This window comes from Nycticebus coucang, chromosome 9 (assembly GCF_027406575.1).
Source record: "Nycticebus coucang isolate mNycCou1 chromosome 9, mNycCou1.pri, whole genome shotgun sequence".
NCBI lineage: Eukaryota > Metazoa > Chordata > Mammalia > Primates > Lorisidae > Nycticebus > Nycticebus coucang.
In genome coordinates, this window is record NC_069788.1 from 10,908,483 (window position 1) to 10,930,788 (window position 22,306).

General features: G+C 42.8%; 1 protein-coding gene across 1 annotated transcript in view; it reads left to right on the forward strand.

Moving 5' to 3' along the window:
• The window catches only part of LOC128594639 (sialin-like), a 52,280-nt gene that overhangs the window by 16,150 nt on the left and 13,824 nt on the right, over window positions 1-22,306 (forward strand). The window contains exons 4-9 of the mRNA XM_053603578.1: window positions 1,140-1,227; window positions 3,546-3,632; window positions 5,072-5,190; window positions 6,350-6,508; window positions 18,024-18,156; window positions 21,844-21,991. Of these exons, the coding sequence (XP_053459553.1) occupies window positions 1,140-1,227; window positions 3,546-3,632; window positions 5,072-5,190; window positions 6,350-6,508; window positions 18,024-18,156; window positions 21,844-21,991 (734 nt within the window). The remainder of the gene's footprint in view (window positions 1-1,139; window positions 1,228-3,545; window positions 3,633-5,071; window positions 5,191-6,349; window positions 6,509-18,023; window positions 18,157-21,843; window positions 21,992-22,306) is intronic.

The window sequence follows — 22,306 nt, forward strand, 5'->3', positions numbered from 1 at the left end:
ACAAAATAAAAACTACTGCTCTATTTCAAGGTCCTCTTCTCCTTCTCTAAGTAACATACTTACCTGTATTTAGTAGCATATTTCCTCCGGCCCAGGGACCCATCTCCTTCCTGAGTGCATTTTTACATTTTAACTTCCTGTCCTTTATGTCACGAATGTGACCTTGTAGCACACTGCTGGTGTGACTGCTGTGACCATCACATTTCTCAGCAGAGTTTAAGCTGGATTTCTGCTTAGCTTCTCTCGTCTTTTTCTTTCCTCCGATGTGCGTCGCATATGCCTGGCTTCATCCGTCACCTTAGCTCGGCATCTTTCATTTCTGCCATCAATGTACCTCCATTGTTCCGGGCTCTCCACAGCGTAATCTCTGGGGACATTTTCACACAGCCCAGGTTTCGTTCTTTATGACTCATCCTGTGGGTGCTCCATGGTACGGATTCTTACTGGTTAGTAACGTGGCCTAAATCAACCTTGCCTTCTATTTATTAATCCTCCTCAGGTCACACAGCTAGTGAGTGGCCAAGGAGAGCTGTGAACCCGGTGCTTCAAATCTACAAAATCCTGTGGTGTTTGTAGATTTCTCTCCTGTGAGGTCTCCTCATCCTCCAGTCCCTGTGAACCTCCCTCCTTATCGGCCTCCTTATCAGTAATTGGCATTTCCTAGGCTAATTAGCAGTAGGGTAAGAAAGAAAGAAGCCTCTGAACACTCTAATTGAATTCATTCGTTTTTTACAGGACTGTTTCTCCTATTGATGAAGGGAGTTTTCTTCCAGTATCCCAAAGTGTTAGCTCAATGTTTTTTTAAAGTTATGAATTAATAACATTCCCTTTTCAATCAGACCATTAATAAAGCGAAAGAGTAAAATTAACATTGAGCTATGTCATCACATAATCGCGTAGATTCTTTTAGATTTATGGCAGTCCTCACACCAGTTCCCAAATTCATAAATCTTTGTTCAGATTTTGAAACTACTTCATAAGGTATTTTTACTCAATGCTGTAAAGACATTGCGTTTAATAGAACCTGATTCCGGTTTGATTCCTATCCAGAAAATGATTTCACAACAAAATACTTGACTTTCTTTAAAACATGAACAAAACTACCTTGTATTTCATGAGAAATGTCATTTCCCCTTCAGGGTGTCACATTTCCAGCCATGCACGCCATGTGGGCTTCCTGGGCTCCCCCTCTGGAAAGAACCAAGCTTGTGAGCATTTCCTATGCAGGTGAGATAATTGTTCTCATAAAAATTTGGCCACAATTTGTTATATACCCTGTTTCCCCAAAAATAAGACGGTGTCTTATTTTAAGGTGTGCTCCCAAAGATGCGCTAGGTCTTATTTTCAGGGGACATCTTATCTTTCCTGTAAGTAGGTCTTATTTTCAGAGGATGTCTTATTTTGGGGGAAACAGGGTATGTATCACACTTGGGGGAAAAGTGCCTTTATGCCAGAATTGCACAATATCGGATACCTCTTCTGGGGAAAATTAAGTTTTAGGGTACAACTTTATTATTGATTCTCTCATAATTGCCTAAAGTCATTTTCCCCATCTGCAATCATTTATTTCTAAATATGTTGCCTTTTCATATATAGAAAATGCTATTAAAAAAAAAAAGCCAGGCCAGGTGCGGTGTGGCTCACACCTATAATCCCAGCACTTTGGGAGGCCAAGACAGGAAGATCACTTGAGGTCACGATTTGAGAGCAAGACCCTGTCTCTACAAAAAGTAGAAAAATTAGCCATGTGTAGTGATGTGTGCCTGTAGTACCAGCCATTCAGAAGGCTGAGGCAAGAGGATCAGCTTAAGCCCAGGAGGCTGCAGTGAGCTATGATCACACCCCTGCACTGTATCCCAGGGAGACCCTGCCCCACCAACAAGAAGCTAGAAAATGAGCACTTGTATCCTTCAATTGTGATTTCTACCTCAGTTGTCAAATCATGATTCTCAACCCCTCTCTTCACACATCTTTTTTTCTATGCATTTATTTGCTATCATTTTGGTCTATGGGTGAGATAACTTGAGTTTTAAATATGTGAATTATGATTTTACCAGTTACATAAGAACTTCTATTCTTTCCTCCCAGTGAAATTTTTTTTACCAGACTTCTTTTTAAATATATTTGAGAGAGCCAATCTGTGGCTACTTTTAAGCTAAAACTAAAGGGTAAGAACAAACCAGTCAAGCAGAGCTCAGATGGAAGAACCTTCCAGCCGCCAGAATGGCATGCACAGGGGCTCTCAGGCCGGAAATAACACAAGGGTTCAAAGACATGAAAACTCACTGTGAGGGGCTAGAATAGAGAGGATACGGCATAAGATGAGGCTAGAGAAAAAACCAGTGCTAGATTATATCAGGGCTTATACTCTGCAGAAAAGAATGTAGGCTTTTTCCCCCTAAATACAGTAGGAAGACATCAAAGATTTATAATCATATGAGAAACAGGATCCAATTTACATTTTAGGAAGTTTGCTCTTGTAGCAGAGTGAAGATGGACATGAGAAACTGTTAAGTTCTAGAACAGGTACGGACTGTGCCTCCCCTTCACCTGTTGAATAAAGCGCCACCCCCTTGAGCTGGGGCCACGACTCTCTGTGGTCTCCCCACCTGTTTGCAGCCGGCGGTCCCTGGCGCACAGTGCCTCGCATGGAGCAGGTTCTCAGGGACCGTTCCACCTGTCTCCCAGCGTTGTCTTCTTTTCCTTTCCTTCACCCAAGTTCCCAGCCCTCCCCGCTTGCCTGCTTCATTCCTGTCGCCCTGTTACCCTGCCCCTGAATCTTCCTTCTCATCTTTCTTAGCCATCTTAGCCATCTTTTCAAAGTCTCTGCTTGTTTCTTTTCCTGACTCCTGGAAGTCAGAAGTAATGTCTCCCGTATTTGAATTTCCAAGTTGCTCTGTGACCCTCAAAACTTCCTAACATGTAATAATTATTGGTTAATATTGATCTCTTACCTGAGACTAAAACTTGAGACCAGAAACAATATCTAATTGATCATTTTTAACTTCACAGCACCTACTAAGATGTCTAGCATTTAATGGTTAAAATGTATTTTATGATGTATTATCTGTTTAAAATATAATATACAGGGAGTTACTAAAAGCTACGTTCTTATTTCATCCAATAACGAGTGCAGTAAGGTGGGTTTATTGGCCTTAGAGACCATCTTTAAACATTTCCCCCGGAGCTGGATTTCTACACCCAGCTGCATTTACTGTCAACTAATGCAGCTACTTAACGTGTGTATATGTGTTATATATGATAAGTGTCCTAGTCAATGAATGGGTTCCCCCCACCCCCGCAGTTTTGGCCAGGGCTGGGCTTGAACCCGCCACCCCAGGGATATGGGGCTGGCGCCCTCCTCCTTGAGCCACAGGTGCCGCTCATGAATGGGTTCTTTACACTTACGTGTGACTAACTCAGTGCCTTGGGGTTTGAGTAGTACTTTCTTTTCTTCACCACCTGTTACCCATCTTCTTTAAGCGATACACCTGTCCCTTCTTTGTTTCTCTCCAACGTTTACAAAGTCATATGTGTTATTTCAGGAGCACATCTTGGGACGGTAATTTCTCTTCCTCTTTCTGGAATAATTTGCTACTACATGAATTGGACTTACGTCTTCTACTTTTTTGGTAAGTTTAAAGATTTAACCTAAATTAATACTTCAACAAGTTCAAACTATAATAGTAGTCCAATGATTTGTTCAAAGTATATATTTCAGGGTGGATGTGGATATATTTCATTGTGGCTCATGCCTGCAATCCCAGCACTCTGGGAGGCCAAGGCAGGAGTATCACTTGAGGTTAGGAGTTCGAGACTAGCCTAACCAAGAGTGAGATCCTATTTTTTCTAAAAAATAGAAAAATCAGCCAGGTGCAGTGGTGCATGTCTGTAGTCCCAGCTATGCAGGAGGGTGACGCAGGAGGATTGCTTAAGCCCAGGAGTTTCAGGTTGTAGTCAGCTAAGATGACGCTACTATACTCTAGCCTGGGCAACAGAGCAAAACTGTGTCTCAAAAAAATAAAAAAATATATATACGTATACACACATTCCAACCTACTGAAGTAATCATTTCCTAAATCACAAAGTTCTGCAACTCCTGCTCAGTGCCTGTAGCTCTGTGGTTAGGGCACCGGCCACATGCACCCGGGCTGGTGGGTATGAACCCGGCCAGAGCCTACTAAACAACCATGACAACAACAACAACAACAACAAATAGCCAGGCATTGTGGCGGGTGCCTGTGGTCCCAGCTAGTTGGGAGACTGAGGCAAGAGAATCACTTAAGCCTTAGAGTTTGAGGTTGCTGTGAGCTGTGACGCAACAGCACTCTATTGAGGGTGACGTAGTAAGATTCTGTGTCAAGAACAAAACAAACAAAAACCCCACAAAGTTCTACGACTCTTACACATCATTTGTTTCTCAAGTTGATATTGTTAAAATGACCTAGTGGTTGTGACTTAATGGTAGTTTTATAATATTTCTCAATGAAAATTACCATGGGCTCTTAGTATTAAATGGCACATTTCTTTGAAAAATTACTGTCTTGGGTATTACAAATATGAAATGTGCATTTTGAAAATATTTCTTTTCAAGTAAAACAGGATGCTGTCACTTCTCTCTTGGTAGTCTTAATCTTTTTTTTTTTCTTTTTATTTAGTCCTGGGGTATTTTTTCCTCAATTTTATAGCTAGATGATACACATTTTTCATAAATTAGATTTTCATGTAGATATTTCATGAAGGAATTATATCTGCAATTGAAACAAAAAAATCAACAACAAGCAAAAACAGACACCTATGGGGATATATAGATTGAGGAAATTTATTTTAAAGAAAATTTGTCTGGTAGACCTGGAGAGACTGAATCACAGAGTTAGCGGTTACTTCCTTCAAAATGTATAGGAAATAATAGTTATAGCAATTATCCTCTAAAGAATTGAGAAAAACTTGAAATTGAATCTAAACTGAAGCCAATCTTACATCGAATATATAGTTACATAATTTTTTCAAAACATAAAAAATGCTGTTGGTACATTCTACTTTTATTTGACTATGATTTTTCTATTTGAAGGTGTACTTGGAATACTTTGGTTTATTTTATGGATGTGGTTCGTTAGCGATACACCAGAGACGAACAAGAGAATCTCCCATTCTGAAAAGGAATACATTGCTTCATCATTAAAAAATCAGGTATGGACTTTGGAACATTTAAAAAATAATGTCAGACTTTATTTTCTTCAGAATCAGGATACTAATTTTTCAAATAGATGTTTCTACTGCGCACGCCCCAGGCAAAGTAGAATCAGCAAGTAAGGTACGAGTGTGAAACACTGTCGGAGGAATTCCAAGGCTTTCTGTTTTCCATGGAAAGTATAGTTTTATAAACTCCAAAAAATTACTTTTCAAAGTCATCTTAAACCTTTAAGAGTTTAAGACTCACTTATCAAATGAATCTTAAATTTGGTTTTTCTTCTTAAGTAGTAAAAACTACGCGATTTATGAAGGGAATCTCATACCCACATTCTGTTGTTGTTAGAAAACCATTTAGTGAATAGCCAGGTGTTGTGGCGGGCGCCTGTAGTCCCAGCTACTTGGGAGGCTGAGGCAAGAGAATCGCTTAAGCCCAAGAGTTGGAGGTTGCTGTGAGCTGTGAGGCCATAGCACTCCACCGAGGGTGACATAGTGAGACTGTCTCAAAAATAAAAAAAGAAAACCAGCTAGTGTGTTTGTACAGTTTGAGCATCTCAAATCTGAAAATCAAACATCTGAAATGCTCTGAAATCCAAAACTGTTTGAGCGCTGCCATGATGCTCAACGGAAATGCTCATTGGAGCATTTCAGATTTCATATTTTTGGATTTGGGATTCTCAATCAATAATCAATACATATATTCCAAAATCAGGGGAAAACATCAGAAACCTGTGATATTTACTGCAGCAAAACCACAAGCAACCTAAAAGCTCAACATAGGGAGGTCTGGGCGGCGCCTGTGGCTCAGTCGGTAAGGCACCGGCCCCATATACCGAGGGTGACGGGTTCAAAACCGGCCCCGGCTGAACTGCAACCAAAAAATAGCCGGGCGTTGTGGCAGGCACCTGTAGTCCCAGCTGCTCGCGAGGCTGAGGCAAGAGAATCGCTTAAGCCCAGGAGTTGGAAGTTGCTGTGAGCTGTGTGAGGCCACAGCACTCTACAGAGGGCCATAAAGTGAGACTCTGTCTCTACAAAAAAAAAAAAAATCTGAAGTTTGCTGGTAAGACTGAGACTCCATATGAGTTCTAGAGTGAGTTTTAGCAGGTGCGGTGCGGATAATACAGCTGTGGCCCGTCCTAACCCTGCCTGTTTTCTTCAGCTTTCTTCACAGAAGTCGGTGCCGTGGGTTCCCATTTTCAAGTCACTGCCAGTTTGGGCTATAGCAGTTGTACTTTTTTCCTACACCTGGACTTACTATACTTTATTGACATTACTGCCGACTTACATGAAGACCATCTTAAGGTTTGATGTTCAAGAGGTATGAAAAACAATCGCTTACTTCTTACGTACAATATGTGTGATTTTCAAACCGCACACAGAGTTTGTCTTTGTTTGCGTGAAATTCAGGTTCTGTTTTCTTTTTCATCTTCTACTTTCTCTGCTGTACTGAATTCTGGAGATGTGGCCCTTTGGCCTCTGCAGGTGTCTTTTCTTTTCTCAGTGTGTGCTCCCTTTTGATTCAAGGTGTCTTTCCTCTGCTCTTCCCTCTAATCATAAAGGTTTTACTAGAACCTAGTACTATGCAGGGACATCAGATGACAAATCAGATGGTCCCAGTGTTCCCTCCTAAAAGGGATGGTGTGGGCTGTGCTGGCAGCTGAGAAGGGAGGCTGGAGGGACAAGGTTCGTGCGCACAGTGGCTGCAGCATTCTGCAGGCGTTGAGGACGTGCAGCTGCAAAGCCACATAAGATGGGGCTCACCTGAAACTGCCTCTGAACTTGTCAGACTTAGTCTGTTCCCGTTATCTTACATTGATGGACTTTAGATGAATCTTGGCTCAGTCAGTAAGGCGCCGGCCCCATATACCGAGGGTGGCGGGTTCAAACCCAGCCCCGGCCAAAAACTGCAACCAAAAAATAGCCGGGCGTTGTGGCGGGCGCCTGTAGTCCCAGCTACTCGGGAGGCTGAGGCAAGAGAATTGCTTAAGCCCAGGAGTTGGAGGTTGCTGTGAGCTGTGTGAGGCCACAGCACTCTACCGAGGGCCATAAAGTGAGACTCTGTCTCTACAAAAAGAAAAAAAAAAGAATCTTATCTTCAAATAGATTGAGGAAAAAGCCTAAAGAGGTACAGTTCGGAACGAAAATGTGGTAGGGTTTTTGTCTTCAAAATAAAAGATCTATTTATTAAAATCCTAAATGTAAGAAAGAGTTAAGCTGGCTCAGCGCCCATAGCACAGTGATTATGAGTCCAACCACATACACTGAGAGTGGCAGGTTCAATTCTGGCCGGGGCCAGCTAAACCACTGCAACAAAAAAATAGCTGGGCGTTGTGGCAGGCACCTGTAGTACCAGCTACTTGGGAAACTGAGACACGAGAATCACTTAAGCCCAAAAGCTGTGAGCTGTGATGCCACCATACTCTACTGAGGGCAACAAAGTGAGACTCTGTCTCCAAAAAAAAAAAAAGAAAGAAAGAAAAAATGAGAAGACTACCCACTGAAAACAAGAAAACACTTATAAATCATATGTCTGATAAGGTTGTAGTACCCAGAATATATTAATTCTTACAACTCAAAAAGACAACCCAGTTTTTTAAATGGGCACAGTACTTGAATAGCCATTTTTCCAAAAATATATTAATGGCCAGTGAGCAAGTCATTAGGGAAATTCAAAAATAACCATAATAGATATCATGTCATCCTCCTAGTGTGACTATGATCACAGAGAGAGAGAGAGAGAGACGAAAAGTAACGAGGGCTGGTGAGGATATGGAGAAATTAGAACCCTTCTACAGTGGTGGTAGAGATGTAAAATTGTACAGCTGCTGTGGAAAACAGTTTGGCAATTCCTCAAAAAGTTAAACATAGAGTTATCATACGACCCAGCAATTCTATTCCTAGGTCTAAACCTGAGAGAATTGAAAACATGTGTCCACATAGAAACATGTACACAAATATTTATAATGGCATTAATCATAGTAGCCAAAAAGTAAAAGCAACCCAATGATACAATAATGGAAAATGAGCAAGTCATTAGAGAAATGCTAATGTCCATCAGCTAATGAATGGATAAACAAAATAGGGTCTATACACAGAATGGAATATTATTCAGCCACAGAGTGAAAGGTGCCCTAGCAGTGAAGAAGCTGCCTGGATGGCAAAGGTAAAGAATAGCAAAGGATCTACGGTTCTTAACAGAACAAGGCCGACTAAACAACTCACTGAAGACTATTAAAATGAATCACCAGTCACCTACTTTCAAAGCATACTGAAAACACTGGCCATGTGGACCCAACCTTGAACTTCACCCAGACAGCTAAGCTGTAAAGACCTCCTCTGGCTACGTTTGAAACCAAAATCTGTTACTACATAGGAATGCAGTGTATCCACAAATTGCGCTAACAGGAGTTCCACGGAAACCAGGCTTTGGCAATACCATGGAAGGATTCCATGGTATCCTTTTTGAACAACCTTATTTTTCCTGCACTGTCTGTGAGCAGAGCCTGAGTATAATCTAATCCCACAGTGATGCACTGCAGGCCACACTGCCTCGTAAAGTTAATATGATGCTTATGGTTTGGGGTGAAACTTAGATCCACAGTAAGATTAAGAACAGCAAATTCTCAAAATCATGTAAACAGAACCTCTCATTTTCCTTATAAGATTTATTTATGAAATCGAGATTTCTGTTTGAGATTTTCCAAGGAGAACTAGGAAAAAATAACATATCAATAGCTGGCCAGTAATTAATGTCGTGTACTTAATTACCTTCATGTAATCTCATTGCTTAATTTTTTTATGTTCTATAACAAGAAACTTTAAACAAGAATCCTTTATCTCACATTTTCATGCACAATAAAAAGCATTGTCCTGGGGCGGGACCTGTGGTTCGGTGGGCAGGGTGCCAGCCCCATATACCGAGAGTGGTGGGTTCAAACCCAGCCCCTGCCAAACTGCAGCAAAAAATAGCCGGCGTAGTGGCAGGCGCCTGTGGTCCCAGCTACTTGGGAGGTTGAGGCAAGAGAATCGCCTAAGCCCAGGAGTTGGAAGTTGCTGTGAGCTATGTGATGCCATGGCACTCTACCCAGGGCAATAAAGTGAGACTCTGTCTCTACAAAAATAAATAAATAAATGAATGAATAACTAAAAATCATTGTCCTAATTAAAAGAAATGTGAATAGGTTCAGCACCCATAGCATAGTGGTTACAGCGCCAGCCACATACACTGATAGTAGAGGGTTTGAACCTGCCCCAGGCCAACTAAACAACTGCAACAACAACAACAAAAATAGCCGAGCGTTGTGGTGGGCGCCTGTAGTCCCAGCTACTTGGGAGATTGGGGCAAAAGAATTGCTTAAGCCCAAGAGTTTGAGGTTGCTATGAGCTGTGACACCACAGCACTCTACCAAGGGCGACATAGTAAGACTCTGTCTCAAAAAAAAAAGAAAGAAATGTGAATAGTTTAAAAGTAATTCTATAGTTGTATGTTGTACAGAGACCTATTACATTTATGAGATGGCCTTTCAAAATAAAGTTCAAAATAAAGCTGGCTTTAGTAAGGTGGCAAGATGGCTGACTAGAGATAGCTTTCGCCAGAGACTGGTCCAGAAGTAGAAAAATTGGACTGAAGTGAACTTAGAGCAATTGAAGTTGGGGGGGTGAGGGAGATGAATACAACGAGAAGAAATCAAGGAGCTCAAGATCCCCACTGAGACAAACTACATACTGGAGACACGAAAGAGGAAGGGAGAGAACAGAGAACAGCTATGGATCTGAGGGACTGAAGGAGCCTGACACCAAATAAAGTGGTAAGGGGCCCGACCCCCATGGGGTCTCTGTACAGAGCAGTGAACACAGGGTGTCTCACCCCACAGGAGAGAGGCACAAAGCCCCAGTTCCCTGCACCTAGGAATTTCCACTTACTGGGTCCCCATCCCACCTGACAGAAAAGTGAACAACCTTTGTCTGGAGCCCAGGGCCCAACGCCTATCTTTGGTCACCCCACACACTGCTCCCTGCAGAGGCCAGCCTCCCGGGCTCAGAGGATTGGAGGGCTAGTTCAGCCAGCCCAGGCACCACACCCAGGCACCAGAAAGGCAAAGGAACTCCCTACCCACCAAGGAACCAAGGTTCACAGAGGCCATTTTCTCCCTGGCTGTAACTAGCTGGATCCTTAACTGGCCACAGGGAAAGGGAGGTGGGTTAGGGTCCTCTACATTGTGTGGTCTGGTGAATTGAATGTGCCCTGCTCCGCCCCCCACAGCAAGAGGAAATTATGGCTTGGCTGCACTGACTCTGATGAGATGGGATCCCTCCTGGGTGTCCCTCCTGCCAGGGGGACCTTTTCTCTGCCCTCTGCAGTGGCTCTGCCTGGCTTCTGTGCCTGGTGGCCCTCTCCTGGCTATTTGGTTCACCCCTCCCCCCACCTGGAGAGAGACATGCCTAGCCTCAGGCAAACCTGTCCCTGGGAAGGTCCAGGAAGCAGACAGACAGGCCATGGCTCCCTCCCCAGTGAGTCCCCACCCCCCCCAGCCACTGGTATGGATTGCAGTGTATCCAGTCAGTTGCAACCAGGGCTCCAATGAAAACTCTGGCATTGAAAACTCTGGCATTTTGAGTTTGTTCAAGTGAGGGGCATTCATGCCACAGGGCAGAAAATTGCATATGAGGAGTTGGGTGCCCCGTGGATTCCCAGTTGTGGAGAAAGGGAGAGCCACAGTGGTTCAATCTATTACAGCAGGGCAGGGCACAGTGGCTTATGCCTGCAATCTTAGCACTCTGGGAGGCTGAGGCCAGTGGATTGCCTGAGTTCACAGGTTCGAGACCAGCCTAAGCAAGAGAACCCATCTATAAAAATAACCCAGCATTGTGGTGGGTGCCTGTAGTCCCAGCTACTCGGGAGGCCGAGAATTTGAGATTTCTGTGAGCTGTGACACCATAGCATTCTACCAAGGGCAACAAAGTGAGACTTTCTCAAAAAAATAATAATAATAAGTAAAAATAAAATTTTTTAAAAATATATTACAGCAGGGACTTTGGAGAAATTCTGTGCTTCCTTTAAACTGGGTTGACAATGGCCTAATACTAGGACAGGAACAGATCAGGTGTGACCCCCCAGCCTAGAAGCACTCTGAGGTCTGCCCTGCAGCACTACCCCACCCGTCTTGGAGAAAGCAAGGATGGCCTCTAGACTCTCACACTGCAACCTGGAGCTCTGTGTGGGAGGGGCCACAGATATAGCTAACTCATTTCCACAGTCAGAAGTGAAGGGGTGGCAAGTCCCACATACCAGGGCCTCTGGAACTGATTTTATCCCACCAGTTTTAGTTTTAGTTGCCAAACAGGTCTCTGGGGTGCTGCCTGAGGCTCCCCAATTAGAGTACCTTTCAATAACTATTTAGGGACAACCTAACATTTCAGCTTAAAAAGCTGTATCCTGCTGAAATAAGTTTTATATTCTATGGAGAAATCAAACATTTTACTGCCATGCAAACACTGAGGAAATTTGCCACAACAGGACCAGATCTACAGGAAGTACTCAGACCCATTCTTCATATTGACAAGCATAATGGTCCACCGGCAAAGTAAACACACCCAGAAATTAAAGGAGAAAGCCTAGCTTCCACAGTAGTGCAAGGGATAAAACTAAGCAATGGACCTCCACAAAACAAGATGAACAACACTCCACCATACTTACCAATTCTCTCAATAAATGTGAATGACTTTAATTACCCACACGCACACACACACACAAACCTAATATATGTGATCTTCAAGATACTCATCCAACCTGTAAGGATAAACAAGACTCAGAATGAAGGGGTGGAAAACAATATTCCAGACAAATGGAAATCAGGCTAAAGAAGGGTTGCAATCTTATTTGCAGATACAATTGTATTTAAACCAACAAAAATAAGGAAAGACAATGATGGAGTCTATGTACTTGTCAAGGGAACTATACAATATGAAGAGATTTCAATCCTAAAATATCTACGCACCCAACCTAAATGCTCCTAGATATATAAAATGAACCCTAACTGATGTGAACAATATGATATCCTCCAACTCCATAATAGTTGGAGATTTCAACACCTCCTGACGGATCTGGACAGATCCTCTAAGCAGAAATTAAACAAGCAACAGACTTAAACATGATCCTAGAACAAATGGACTTAACAGATGTACATAGAATATTTCATCCTAATAAAATTGAGTATACATTCTTTTTTTTTCTTTTCTTGATTGTTTTTTTGTTTGTTTTTGTTTTTTGTTTTTTTGAGACAGAGCCTCAAGCTGTCGCTCTGGGTAGAGTGCTGTAGCATCACAGTTCACAGCAACCTCTAGATCCTGGGCTCAAGCAATTCTCCTGCCTCCACCTCCTAAGTAAGTGGGACTACAGGCGCCTGCCACAATGCCCAGCTATTTTTTTTTTGGTTGCAGCTGTCACTGTTTTTTGGCAGGCCCAGGGTGGATTCGAACCTGCAAGCTCAGGTGTATGTGGCTGGTGCCTTAGCCACTTGAGCCACAGGCCCCAAGCCTGAGTATACATTCTTTTCATCAGCCCATGGATCAGCCTCCAAAATTCACCATATTTTAGGGAACAAATCAAACCTGAATAAATTTAAAAGAAATTGTACCTTGCATCTTCTCAGACCATCATGGAATAAAATTATAACTCAACTCTAACAGAAATATTCATACTCACATAAAGTCATAAAAACTAAACAACCTTATGCTAAACAACAGCTGAGTTAAAGGTGAGAAAAAGAAGGAAATCTTTATCTCAGACTAATGAGACTACTCAGAAATAGAAAAGTAAGACCTCTGATAAACTTGATCAGAAACAAAAATAGGGAAATAACAACAGATACCACAGAAATACAAAAGATCCTCAATGATTATTACAAAAAATTCTATATGCCCTGAAATTAGAAAACCTAGAGGAAATGGACCAAAACCTGGAATAATACTACCTTCCTGAACTCAACCAGAAAGAATTAGAAATTTTGAATAGACCTATATCAAGACCTGAAATTGCATTCACAATACAAAATCTTTCAAAAGAGAAAAGCCCTGGGCCAGATGGTTTACACCAAAATTCTACCAAACCTTCAAGAAGTAACTAGTGCCTATATTGCATAACCTATTCCAAAACATAAAGAAGGATGGAATCCTCCCCAACAAAGTAATTGTCACCCTGATTCCACAAAAAGACCCAACAAAAAAAGGAAACTGTAGACCAATATCATTAATGATTATCAACACAATAATAGTCAATAAGATCTTAGCAAACAGAATATAGCTACACATTTAAAAAATTATAAATCACGATCAGGTGAGTTTTATCCCATGGATGGAAGCTTGGTTCAACATACGTAAATCCATAAATGTAATTTACCACATAAATAAAAGTGAAAACAAACACCACGTGTTCCTCTCAATTGATGCAGAAAAAGCATTTGACAAAATTCAGTATCATTTTCGACAAGAACACTTAAGAAAATAGATACAGGCTCGGTGCCTGTGGCTCAAGCGGCTATACCTGAGCTGGTGGGTTCGAATCCAGCCCGGGCCCGCCAAAACAACAATGATGGAGGGGGCGGCGCCTGTGGCTCAGTCAGTAAGGCGCCGGCCCCGTATACCGAGGGTGGCGGGTTCAAACCCGGCCCCGGCCAAACTGCACCCAAAAAATAGCCGGGCGTTGTGGCAGGCGCCTGTAGTCCCAGCTGCTCGGGAGGCTGAGGCAGGAGAATCGCTTAAGCCCAGGAGTTGGAGGTTGCTGTGAGTTGTGTGAGGCCACGGCACTCTACAGAGGGCCATAAAGTGAGACTCTGTCTCTACAAAAAAAAAAAATAAACAACAACAATGATGGCTGCAACCAAAAAATAGCTGGGCATTGTGGTGGGCCCCTGTAGTCCCAGCTACTTGGGAAGCAGAAGCAAGAGAATCACTTAAGCCCAGGAGTTGGAGGTTGCTGTGGACTGTGATGCCACGGCACTCTACCCAGGACGACAGCTTGAGGCTGTGTCTCAAAAAAAAAAAAAAAGAAAATAGGTATAGATGGTACATTTCTTACACTAAGAGAGGTCATCCTTAGTGAACCCATAGCCAATATCATTATTGAATGGAGTAAAACTGAAAGCATCTCCATTTAGAACTGGAGTCAGACAAGGAAACCCACTGTCACTACTGCTATTCAGTATAGTGCTGGAATTCCTACCCAATGCAATCAGGGAAGAAAAGGATATCAAGGGTATTGAAATGGAGACAGAGGAGATTAAACCCTCACTCCTTACAGATGACATGATCTTATACCTGGAAAACTCCAGGAACTCAACCACAAGGCTCTGAGAAGTGATCAAGAAATACAGTAACATCACAGGATACAAAAATCAATGTCCACAGTCCCTAGCCTTCATATATGTCAATAATAACATATCTTCAAGCTGAGAAGCAAATCAAAGACACACTACCCTTCACAGTAGCTTCAAAGAATATGAAATACCTGGGAATATATCTAATAAAGGATGTGAAAGAGCTCTATAAAGACAACAATGAAACTCGGAGAAAAGAAACAGCAGAGGACTGTAATGAATGAAAGAACATGTCACACTCATGGCTCAGAAGACAAACATTGTTAAAATGCCCACCTTACCCAAAGAAATCTACAAATTCAATGCAATCCCCATCAAATCATCAACATCATACTTGGAAGAATTTGAAAGAATAGTACTTCATTTCATACAGAAGCAGGAAAAAAGCCAAATAGCCAATACAACGTTAAGAGGTAAAAACAAATTTTCACGAATCATGCTACCAAATTTCAGGTTATACTACAAGTCTACAGCATGGTACTGACACAAAAATAGAGATATAAATCTATCAAATAGAATAGAGAACTTAGAGGGTGATTAGTAAGCTCTGTGTACCCTAAGGTACACAGTGTAAGGGTACACAGCACACCCCCTGGGTGAAGGACTCAACTACAGCTTGAACTTTACCTTAGAAACAAAAGCAATGTAACCTAAGCATTTATATCCTCATATTAATCTGAAGTTGAAAAAAAAGAAAGCTTGCTTTGAGAAACATGGTACAGGGATGCTTCATTTTATTATGCTTTACTTTATTGCGTTTTGCAGACACGGGATTTTTTACAAATTGAAGATTTTGTGGCAATCCTGCATTGATCGAGTCTGTCAGCACCATTTTTCCAACCGCATGCGTCACTTGGTGTCTCTGTGTCACATTTTGGTGATTTTTGCTATATTTCATACTTTCAGTATTATTGTATCTGTTATGGTGATCTGTGATCAGTCGCCTTTGATGTTACTACTATAACAGTTTTGAGTGCCACAAACCTTGCCCATTGACCATGAACTTAATAAATGTTGTGTGTGTTCTGACTGCTCCACCAACTGCCCTTCCCCCATCTTCCTCCCTCTTTAGGACTCCCCTGAGACACAACAATAATTAAACTAGATCAATAAATGATCCTACACTGGCTTCTAATGTTCAAGTGAAAGGGAGAGTTGTGTGCCTTTCACTCTAAACCAAACGCTGGAAATTACTAAGCTGAGTGAGGAAAGCATGTCAAGAGCCAAGATAGGCCAACTGCTGGGTCTCTTGCACTAAAACGTAGCCAAGTTGTGAATGCAAAGGAAAAGTTCATGAAAGAAATAACAGTGCCCCTCCAGTGAACACACATGCTGAGGAAGCAGAACAGCCTTACTGCTGACGCAGAGAGAGCAGAAGGGGTCTGGACAGGTCATGCCAGCCACAACGTCCCCCAAGCCAAAGCCACAGGCCCTAAAGGTCTCACTTCTGTGAAGTCTGAGACAGATGGGGAAGCTGCAAAAGAAAAGCGGGAAGCTGGCAGGGGTAGGTTCATGAGGTTAAAGGAAAGACCCATCTCTGTAACACAAACTGCGAGGGGAAGCATCAACATGGGAGCTGCTGCACTTTTCTCCAGATCAGCTGAGATAACTGATGGCGGTGGCTGCACAGGACGTAGATGAAAGAGCCTTGTATTGGAAGGAGGCACCATCTAGAATTCACATTGCTACAGAGGAGAACTCAGTGCCTGGCTGCAAAGCTTCGAAGGACAGGCCAACACCACTACTGAGAGGGGCTACTGCAGCTGGTGACTGTAAGCTGAAGCCGGTGTTCACTTACCATTCCAAAACCCCTAGGGCCCTTAGGAAATATGCTAAATCTGCTCTGCCTGTGCTCTACAGATGGAACAATAAAGGCTAAAGACAGCACGTCTGTTACAGCATGGATTTACTAAATGTTTTAAGCCCACCGTTTAGGGCTTAAACATATTTTTACTCATTGACAATGCACCTGGTTCACCCAAGAGCCCCGATGGAGGAAATCAATGTAGTTATCATGCCCGTTAACACATCATCCGTTCTGCAGCCCATGGATCAAGGAGTAATTTTAGTTCTCAAGTCTTACTACGTAAGAAATATGTTTCATAATGAAACTAAAGAGAAAGACGTTTCATAAGGCCACAGCTGCCATAGTGATTCCTCTGATGGATCTTGGCAAAGTCAATTGGAAACCTCGTGAGAAGGTTGCACCCTTCTAGATGCCACTAAGAACACATGGGATTCATGAGAGGAGGTCGCACAGCAACGTTGTTAGGAGTTTGGAAGTTGATTCCAACCCACATGGATGATTTTGAGGGGCTCAAAACTTGTGTGAAGGAGGTCACTGCAGATGGGGTGAAAAAGCCAGAGAGCTAAAATTAGAAATGAATCCTGAGGATGGGACTGAATTGCTACAATCTCATGATCAAATGAGATTGAACAAATGAGGAGTCATTGCTTATGGACGAGCAAAGAGAGTGATTTCTTGAGATGGAATCTACTCCTGGTGAAGATACTGTGAACATCGTTAAAATTGCAATTAAGGATTCAGAATACTACATGAACGTAGTGGATAGAGTTGGGCTGGTGTGAGTGCAGTGGTGTCTACAAGTAATTGATCACAACCAGTTACAGATTCCTTTGTTCCTTCATTCTCACTGATTCACTGGACTAGCCTCTAAAAAAATGAAAGAAAGAGAGAGAGAGAGATGGATGGATGGAGGGAGGGAAGAGAAGAAGGAAGGAGAGAAAGAAATTTTAAAAGGTGGTAGGATCAATGGGTTGGGGTCAGGTGCTAGAGGGAGTGAGCTGGAAAGACAGGTGTTCATCAGAGACTGGGAAGCAGGAAGCTGAGATGATGAAGAGGTTGACGCTCTTGTTAATGAGAAGGTCTAGGCAGGACTTAGAGGCTGTTGCAATAGTCCAGGCAGGAGATGGGGAGGACGTCAGAGTGGGATTCAGGAAGAGCAGATGTGGGGAGAAGCAGAAAGAGTAGCTTTCTTAAAGGAAGAACAGATAGTGCTAAGTAACAACAGGTGAAATATGAGAAAGAAGAAATCATCAGGAAAGACCCTCAGGTTCGGTAAAAAAAGAAAATTGTAAATGTAAGTAAGTAAACATGTAATGCAATTTTAGCTTTAAGATAGTTTCTTTGAGTTATGATATTACTTGGCAATGATCTTTTTAAAATAAAATGTGGCCTAAGTTCTTTAATTGATAAATTGTAAGAAAAGATATCAGGAGCCTTGTTTTTCTCTGAGACAGGCTCTTATGGACTGCATTGAACTGAATCCCACAATTCTTCTAAAAGCCAAATGTCTTTAACGTAATCATATAAAAATTAACGCGTGATTGCTAAGTATTACCTTTGCTTTCAAGTGGGGGGTGGTTGGCTGTGATGTATGTGTGCGTCTTGTTTTTTCTTCTCAGATAATTAATTCTGTATCTTCTTATTCCTTCTAGAATGGGCTTTTATCTGCATTGCCTTATTTTGGTGCTTGGTTGTGTATGATCCTAGCTGGTCAAGCTGCTGACCATTTAAGGGCAAAATGGAAGTTTTCAACTATATGCGTTCGCAGAATTTTTACCTTTATAGGTAAGTGAAGTGAATCGGGTTTTGTTTGGGTTTACAATTATTTACTGTGTTTACATTTATTGTCAATAGGGGGAAAGGTGTTCTTCCCACTCTGTGGTTAACATAGTACTTAACACAGAGTGCTTCACTCTGGTAACCACAATGTACGTGGAGATTTCTCCCCACACTCAACCAGTGCCACAGCAGAGACCCGCTGTGGGGAGGCAACTCAGTTATGACACTGTCTACCTGGAGATGGAGCCAGATCCCCCAGGATGAGGGCTCAGTCCCACAAGACTGCTCCCCGCCTTCAGGTGCCAATCACAAGGTTGTGACCTGTGCTTCTGACCAACTGTCTATAAACAGACATCTCCATGACTTCCTCCTCCTCAGATCCTGTGAATGTGCTAGAGCAGCTCCCACAACTCAGGGAAACACATTACTTATGTTCATGCGCTTATTACAAAGACCGTCACAAAGGATGCAGGTGGCAGCCAGATGCAAGAAAAGCCTCGGGCAAAGCACGTGGGAAGGGCTGAGGAGGGTCCGGGCCCTCTCTGGAGCAGCACCTCCAGGATCCTCCGTGTGCTCTGCTGTCCAGAAGCTCATCCAAGCCCTGTCCCTCTGAGTGTCTGTGGAAACATTAGGAAGGCTTCATTGATTAATCCTGGGCACTGGAGATTGACTAGACCATCTTCCCTCCCTGGACGTTGAGGCGTGGGGCTGAAAGTCCCACCTTTCTAATTCAGCCCCCATCCTGAAGCTATGTTGGGACCCCCAGTCACTTCATCAGCACACAACAGACAAATGTATCACTCCACACATTCCAAGCTTTAGGAGCTCTGTGCCCAAAACTGGAGGCAGAGACCAAATATTTCTGATTTTATCACAATATCACAACAGTGCAAAAAAAATGGTAATATTAGTCATTTACTTTGGTCATTTATTAAAAACTATGATGCATTTAGTACATTTCAGTACAAGATAGTTCTTTTAAACCATGCGTTTTGAGGATTAAAATTTATAGTGTAGGGCGGCACCTGTGGCTCAGTGAGCAGGGTGCCGGCCCCATATACCGAGGGTGGCGGGTTCAAACCCAGCCCCAGCCAAGCTGCAACAAAAAAACAGCCGGGCGTTGTGGTGGGCGCCTGTAGTCCCAGCTACTAGGGAGGCTGAGGCAGGAGAATCACCTAAGCCCAGGAGCTGGAGGTTTCTGTGAGCTGTGTGACACCACGGCACTCTACTGAGGGCAATAAAGTGAAACTCTGTCTCTACAAAAAAAAAAAAAAAAAAAAATTTATAGTGTAATATCCTATTATCACCACCATAGCTTGTAATTATTGAAAAAATGGCTTGCTGGGGCTGCACCTGTGGCTCAGTGAGTAGGGCGCCGGCCCCATATACTGAGGGTGGTGGGTTCAAACCCGGCCCCGACCAAACTGCAACAACAACAAAAATAGCCGGGCATTGTGGCAGGCACCTGTAGTCCCAGCTACTCAGGAGGCTGAAGCAAGAGAATCACCTAAGCCCAAGAGCTGGAGGTTGCTGTGAGCTGTGATGCCATGGCACTCTATCCAGGGTGACAAAGTGAGACTTTGTCTCTTAAAAAAAAAAAAAAAGGCTTGCTTTGCTGACCATCACCCCAAGAATTTCATAAACTACTGTTTCAACTCTAAGTTTGCAATGAAAATATTTTCAAGCCTCTATCTTTATGCTAAGTGAATACATTTTTCTTTCTTCTCTCTCTCTCTCTTTCTTTTAGAAAAAGGTCTAGGGAGGCACATATGGCTTAGTGGGTAGGGCGCCAGCTCCATATACCAAGGGTGGTGAACCCGGCCCCAGCCAAACTGCAACAAAAAATAGCCAGGCGTTGTGGCAGGTGCCTGTAGTCCCAGCTACTCGGGAGGCTGAGGCAAGAGAATCACCTAAGCCCATGAGTTGGAGGTTGCTGTGAGCTGTGACACTACAGCACTCTACTGTGGGTGATAAAGTGAGACTCTGTCTCTAAAAAAAAAAAAAAATAGAAACAAGGTCTCTCACTTGTCGCCCAGGCTAGAGTACAATGGAACAATTATAGCTCAGGGTAGCCTCAAACTCCTGGGCTCAAGTGATCCTCCTGCCTGAGCCTCCTGAGTAGCTAGGACTATCAGTGCCCTACACCACACCCAGCTAATTATTTTTTTTTTAAGAGAGGGGGTCTTGCTACGTTGCCTAGGCTGGTCTCAAACTCCCAGGTTAAGGGATCCTCCTGCCTCAGCCTCCCAAGTCACTGGGATTTACAGGGATGAGCCACTATATTCAGCCATTTTGAATTTCAGTCCAAAGTATTTACCAATATCATTTGTCACATGAGGAGCTACAAATCAAAGAACTCAATAATAATCATTTTTTCTTCATACTCCCTGGTGCCATCTGATCAATTATAATAATAATGATCATATGCTTCCATCTCTGCTTTCAGCAAAGGCAAATTCTAAAACTAAGATAATCATTCAACTTTTTTTTTTGAACTCCTGGCCTGGAGTTCAGTGGCACCATCATAGCTCACTTTAACCTCAAACTGCTGGGCTCAAGGGATCCTCCTGCTATAGACTCCCTAGTAGCTGGGGCTATAGGCATGTGCTACCACGCCTGGCCAATTTTTCTTATTGTTTGTAGAGACAAGGGTCTTTGCTGTTGCCCAGGCTGGTCTTGAACACCTGGCTGTAAACACTCTTCCTGCCTTACCCTCTGCACCTGGCCCAATCATGCAACTTTTTAGAGGTCTCCAGTAATTAGAGACCCCGGAAGTTATCAATGGACCCCATGCAAGTTCATTCTGCAGACACCTCCAGAGAGCCTCCCAGTAGAGGACGCTGTCCTGTTCCACTGCTTGGTCACTTTCACTCCGTATCTGCAAATGAAATAAATTCCACTAGATTCCATCTGGTTTTCTCCTTGAGGCTTGCTGTGGACCTTCCCTCTACAATACAGTAGCTAAGACTTACATGTGGCTACTTAAATTTAATTAAAATTTAAAAACAAGCTCCTCAGTTGCAGTATTTACAAGTATAATATGTCCATAATCACTGAGAATTATTGGATCGCACTGCAGCAGACACAGAAAAACCAACAGCCCATTCATGAAGTCCCTTCCTCTGTTACTTGTATTTTATGCTTAACCGCCTATGATGAACAATGCATAGTTTTGTGAATTGTGAGAACCAAAATGGAATATTTTTCCAGCTTCATCCAACTGAGTTTATGATCTTCTTTGGTTAAATGAGTTTTAAATCACATGTGTCAGCGACGGCTTCTCTCTAGACCCACCTTTTTCAGTCGTCTTCCACCTGCTGTTTTCTCTAACACTGTAGAACGTTGGCTGAGTTGTGATCACCTGCAGACTGAACGGCACTGCCCGGTGAGATTTTCCTTTTACTGTTCTGTTGTATGAGGCCCATGTGTTTTTCTAGCAGTTTTTCCCTGAAATTCACTCGTCTTCCAGGCAGTACCGTGATTCTACAATAGGGGGCAGCAACATCAAATCTCACGTGTACACTATATTAAGGTAGAGCAAATATTAACCCCCGGGGCTTCTTCTTTTATAACTTTTTTTTTTCCAGAATACTACTAGGGTACAAACATTTTAGTCACATGAATTGCTTTTATACAGTTTGAGTCAAAGTTGGGAGTGTCCCCATCACCTCTCTTCTTACTTTCTAACTCCAGGGATGATTGGACCCGCAGTCTTCTTAGTAGCCGCGGGATTTATAGGCTGTGATTATTCTTTGGCTGTTGCGTTCCTGACCATATCAACAACCCTGGGAGGCTTCTGCCCTTCTGGATTTTTCATCAACCATCTGGATATTGCTCCTTCGTGAGTACTTATACAGATTTCCTGTGATTGACTTTAAATTCTTTTATTTTAATCATGGTAAAACATATATAACATAAAATTCACCTTTTTTTTTTTTTTTTTGCAAAAGAGGGAGAATAGAAGCCGGGGGAAGAACATCTGGCACAGGGTGGGGGGGGGGGATCCAAGTGGGATATCCCCAGAATTCACCATTTTTGTTGTTTTTTTTTTTGTAGAGACAGAATCTCACTTTATGGCCCTCGGTAGAGTGCCGTGGCCTCACACAGCTCACAGCAACCTCCAACTCCTGGGCTTAAGCGATTCTCTTGCCTCAGC